The sequence below is a fragment of the Protobothrops mucrosquamatus genome, unplaced genomic scaffold (genome assembly GCF_001527695.2).
Source record: "Protobothrops mucrosquamatus isolate PMUCROS unplaced genomic scaffold, P.Mucros_1.0 scaffold499, whole genome shotgun sequence".
In the NCBI taxonomy this organism is placed as follows: Eukaryota; Metazoa; Chordata; class Lepidosauria; order Squamata; family Viperidae; genus Protobothrops; species Protobothrops mucrosquamatus.
The window spans coordinates 370,923-376,165 of record NW_015386815.1 but is presented as its reverse complement, the minus strand read 5'-3'; the positions used below and the strand labels follow the sequence as shown (position 1 = coordinate 376,165).

General features: G+C 34.8%; 1 protein-coding gene across 1 annotated transcript in view; it reads right to left on the bottom strand.

Annotated features, from left to right (window-relative positions):
- The window catches only part of TMEM182 (transmembrane protein 182), a 13,940-nt gene that overhangs the window by 6,770 nt on the left and 1,927 nt on the right, over positions 1–5,243 (bottom strand). The window contains exon 3 of the mRNA XM_015816790.1: positions 5,058–5,156. Within this exon, the coding sequence (XP_015672276.1) occupies positions 5,058–5,156 (99 nt within the window). The remainder of the gene's footprint in view (positions 1–5,057; positions 5,157–5,243) is intronic.

The following is a 5,243-nucleotide window of genomic DNA, read 5'->3' as shown; positions in this document are numbered from 1 at the left end:
AATATAATTTATCAATAAATAACATGGAATTTGGTGTAATATTTATACTTAGACTATTTCCAAAGTAGTAGGCCAAGAATGCACTAAAGTGGTGCTACAGATTTCAAATCCACATGCTTTGTGTTGTTGCAATATGAATAGTTTCCATAACTAAGCATCACAACTTTTTTCTCCAGCATGTCACAGCTCTAGTTTTGGCAATGCTTCACAAGGCTAAAAATATAAAAGAGTTTGAGAACAGGAAAACAAATAGGAGTGAATGGGTATATGAGCTTGATTTTTATCATAGTGATATTGCCAGTCAGAAGAAGAGCAAATTTTTCTTAATGTCTTTCATTGAATCATAAAACTTGCAGAATTAGAAGTATCCTCAAGAAAGGCATTGACTGTTGATTGAGTTATTGAGTGATTGATTGCAAAATGTGAAAATAATCTCCCTCTTCTCAGGTTGCTCTTAAGGGTAGACATAACCAGTATGTCTTCTATTCCAGTAGAATTATTAAGGAGTCTACAAATTGACTCTGTCTTCAATATTTGATCTACCTATTTCTTTTTACTTCTTTGTAAAGGAAAAGGTTCCAAGAAAACTGAATAGGAATAGATTTATTTATTTATTTTAATGCAATAATTTGCAATTTTATGTCATTTTTTTATATAACCAAATAAAGTTAGTTTGGGGGAGGAAAGGAGATGATGTTTCAGAATAAGAGTTTCTTTAGTCAAATAGCTTCCTTTTTGCAGAAATTGGCCTAATTTATTGCCTTTCTGAGCAATGTGATTGATGGCTCAATGTTTCTCAGTGTTGTTTTTTTTATTCATCCAGTTGACCTTTTTTTATAATAGGAGTTCATGAAGTTTTTTTTATTTAAAGAATTTGTACATTTTAAATGTTTTATTGATTTTTAAGAATTACAATCTTTAGTGCTTAGTAAACAACATGATGTCTGGGTTCACATATTTGATATTAACTCCTTAATATAAATCTGTTCAGTACTACACAATCCAGTATTTTTCCTGATCCTCCTTTCTTCCCCATATTTTCCCATTTTCCCCTCATTACACAGTTACAATGTTTGGTACTATTGATGTATACAAAGTTAGATATAAGCATCTTCATCATATTTTACTAATATTATAAAAATAACAATAATATCAATTCATGAATCAATATCCTGTTTTTCGTGCTCTTGTTAAGGTTTAATTTCCCATCAGTATTTAAAATATCTTTGTCAGTTATGATTTTCTCAATAATAATTACATTTATATAGCTAAACGTTTTATTCATATCAATCCTCCTCTTATTTTCATATTTAACATATCAAAAAAAAGAAAGAAGAAAAAATGTTATTTTAATTCTAAATCATATCTTTCATTATAAAAGTCTAATTATATCTAAGGGTCATCTGTTCTTTTAATCTTATTCAAATAAGTATTTAAACATAAAATGCCCCCTCTAAAAGGTCAAATCTTCTGTTTTTTAAATCTATCTCTCGCTTTCTTTCTTTGCCCAATAGCTTTCCAAGCCAGGGCAATTAAATCACCCAGGAATTTTCTTTCTATTTTTGTGAAAATTGCTTGGCATGAGGAAGACAATTTAGGTAGGGTATTTTTGATGGGGAATTCCACCCATTTATATTCCTTAAGCAACTTCCAATTTCCTTCTTCCTCAATTTCTCTTTTCATTCCCTGTCTCCCAAGTTGTGACATTTCCCCTAACAGCTCTATATTCCATTTTTAAAAATCTTCTTCCTTGCCATCAGATGTATTTTGCAGACGTAAGGGGTAAAGAGTCTTTTGCATTTTCATTGTTATGACTAAGTCTTGCAGTATTTTGTTTGTATATGGTCATTTATATTTCTCTTCTTGTAACTCTTCCATCTCTAAATCCATTTCCTCTGCTTCGTCTTCTGATTTCTGGTTTATTTGTTCGTACTTTGTAGTCGTTGTCTGGGGACTTTCTAGTTGTAGATTTAATTTGGAGATTTGTTCATTTATATTGTTGTTTTTAGTTTCAATATGGTTTCTTTTTATGCCTTCTTTGTATGCAACAATTATTTGGTGAATTAGTTGTAGCATAGATTATATTTCCTTCTGAAAGGTGTTTGTTTTTTCTTGAGGCATCATTCCTGGAGATCCTCTAATATCACCAGTCTCAGTAAGAATAGATCAAAGTTTCATCTAGTTTTCTGGTCTTTATATGTAGCCTTTATAATCCAATAGGTTCCAGAGTATAGATCCAGTCCTGAAAACAATATTTTATAGTGATCCTTTGCCTCAGGTATCCAAAAACTGTCAGTCAGGTAAAGTTGTAATCACAATGTTCAAAGTGTTCAAAATGTTCAACCTCCTTGACAACAACTCAAAAGTCTCTCCCAGCCAGGCTTAGTCCAAAATCAACTTTTTCTTTCTCTCCCACTAGCTCTTGGATTAAAAGTCCAAGCTCAGTAGGTATTTATAATACAAGAAGGTCAGAGTGATAAGTATACCAAAATATTTTCCTTTATTGCCAGCTGTTCTCCCAAGCTTGGAGTCACCAAGCAGCAAGGAAGCAAATTATAGTGCTGTACAGAAATCCACCACTAGATGTCATTCAAACTCCATTTTCCACTCTTAAGACAAAGGATTGATTTCTTACATTTTGAGTCAATTTTTTTTTCAAAGAGAAAATCTTAACAGTTATCTCAGTTCTCAAATTTATCAAAAATGTGGCTTTAAAATTAAAATTAAAACACCGCTTCCGTTCACATTCAGAGGTTTTTAGCTTCTTGGTAGCTTTTCCAAGGAAATTCAGTTGTAAAATAGTAAAGAAAGGATCAATATTCTCACCCAGTTCCAAACATGCTGTTTACGATGTATTAATTGGTGCTTTTTCTTCTTCGGTTGTCAGCAGCTAATCGCCGGCCACAGGAATGTAGCCAGCCTTTCCCCTGCTGGTTTGGAGGGCTTTTCTTGAATTGAATGGAAAGACCGCCATCTCTCCATGATTGGGGCAATTTTAGGCCCTTTTTAGGGCCCCCAGCAGGGCGAAATTGGGCATGGAAAGCAGGGCCCTGCCTTCTTACATCTATTCCACCGCAACGCAAAACTGGAAGTCCCATTTAAACAATTTGTATGGCTGCCTATTCTATGCATGATCAACCTAGGCAGCTCACAACAACATTCCATAAAATAGAAGCCAGAAAACCCCACAACATCATATGGTATATCCCATAACAACAAATAGTTTCTTATCAACTCTACATTTACATTTACATTTGCTGGGCTCACTCCTATTCTAGCTCAATGCCTGTCTTCATAGCCTTCTGGAATGGTAATAGAGTGGGGCCCTCGAAATCTGAGAAGGAAGCTCTTCCAAAGAGTTGGGTTTGGAACACAGAAGGTGCAAAAAAAAATTCCCCAAAAGAGGTCTCTTGCTTGCTAGCTAGCTTGTTTATTTATTTAGAAAATGTGTATTGCTGCCTACTTGCCCATGGCAACTCAAGACGGCTTACATCAATAGCAAAAAATACCTTATAAAAAAATAAAATAACAGGAAAAATAAAATAATATAATAACCCACCTCCACCCCAGCAACAACACACATTAAACTAGCTATTTGCTGGACTTAATCCCACTCTGGGTTCCCCAAGCCCTTTGGTAGAACCAGGTCTTCAGCGCCTTCCAGAAGAGTGCTAAAGTGGGGGGCCAGTCTAACCTCTGAGGGAATGATGTTTGAGAGAGGGAGCTACCATGGAGAAGGCCCTTCTTCTGGGTCCTGCCAGATGCATCTCCTTAGGGGATAGGACCCGGAACATTCCTTGCTTCCCCACTCTAGTGGGTTGGGTAGATGTGATCGGCAATACAGTGACTACTGTTTGAAATTTTACCAATCACATATTTGATTAATATATAAAAGACCATTTGTGGTGGAGGTAAAAATAGTCAAGATGATGCTCAAGCAATCAAAATGCCACACCATTCTTTTTTTAAGATATAACACATAAAAAAGAAGTAATCATGTTGTCTTGACTTTTTCACCCCTCTCCTCTCAAAATGTTGCCCTTGATCTTTTTCATATGATCTATGAAACTAAACTATTGGGAGGAACTATATCACCAATATCTTATTAAGATAATTTGATTTAATTTAGTGTATTTTTATTTTTTGACCCCACTCAACCCATTTCTCAATTCTCGTCTTACCTTATTTTTAGGTGTAACTGTTGAGATGCTACTTAAAGGGACAATGCAATCTTCAACCTAAAAATATTGGACTCAATTTCTGTGATAAAAGGACACTACTAAGGGATGCTGGCCATCTTTTTTCAGCTAGCAGTGAAGTGTTGTTTTTGACAAGTTAATTTTAATTTGAACCTCCATGAGACTAGTTCTTCCCTAGAAATACTTCACTCTTTTTTTCTTTGTTAAGCATGAACTTGTATTATGAACTTGAATATGTGCAGAGTTCTTAGATTATATCTACCCCACCCTTCCAATCACACAAGTCAGGATACTAGAATTTTGGTGTCTCCTTGAGCCATTCTTGCTCCTTTTAGATATCAGGTTCTTTATTGGTGAGAATAGAATATGAGATGAGATAAGGATAAGATCACTGAAAATCAGATTACCTATTTAAAGCTGTTGCCAGGAATCAAACCTGACCTGTACACACACACACACAAACAAACAAACACAAAACCTGGTTTAAGACAATGATATTTACTCTCACCTTAGAAATGTGCCTTAAGTATCACATAGAGTTTTAGGGAGAAAAACCAAAATAAAAGTTATACGTACTGGTAGAACAATGACCCATCTGAACACAGAATCCAACCTGATGCCTCAGGTGATCATAAATGAGTTATGACTATAGAGGATCTACTCACACAAGAAACAACATCCCAGGACAATGCAACACTGTGGCTTCAATTCCAAAATGGGGCTTCAATGGCAGAAGTGATGATCTGCTTATAATTCTTAAAGCAATTGCTACTGCTGTGTTTTCTGAACAGTAGTTCTGGAATTGAACTTGAAGAATTGCAAAGCCATAATATCATAATTGCAACAAAGAATACTTACTAATTGCAGAATTATAGGTGGTTGAATTATGGGAATTTCTTAAGAAAGGAAATGGAGAGAGATAAGCATGGGTGCAGTTTTTAGAAGGTGACTGGTTCGCTGAAAAACAGTAACAAAGACTAAATTATTCACTTGCATTTCTATACATGTCAATTTTCCCAATTTTAGAATGCTTATGCTAGGTGC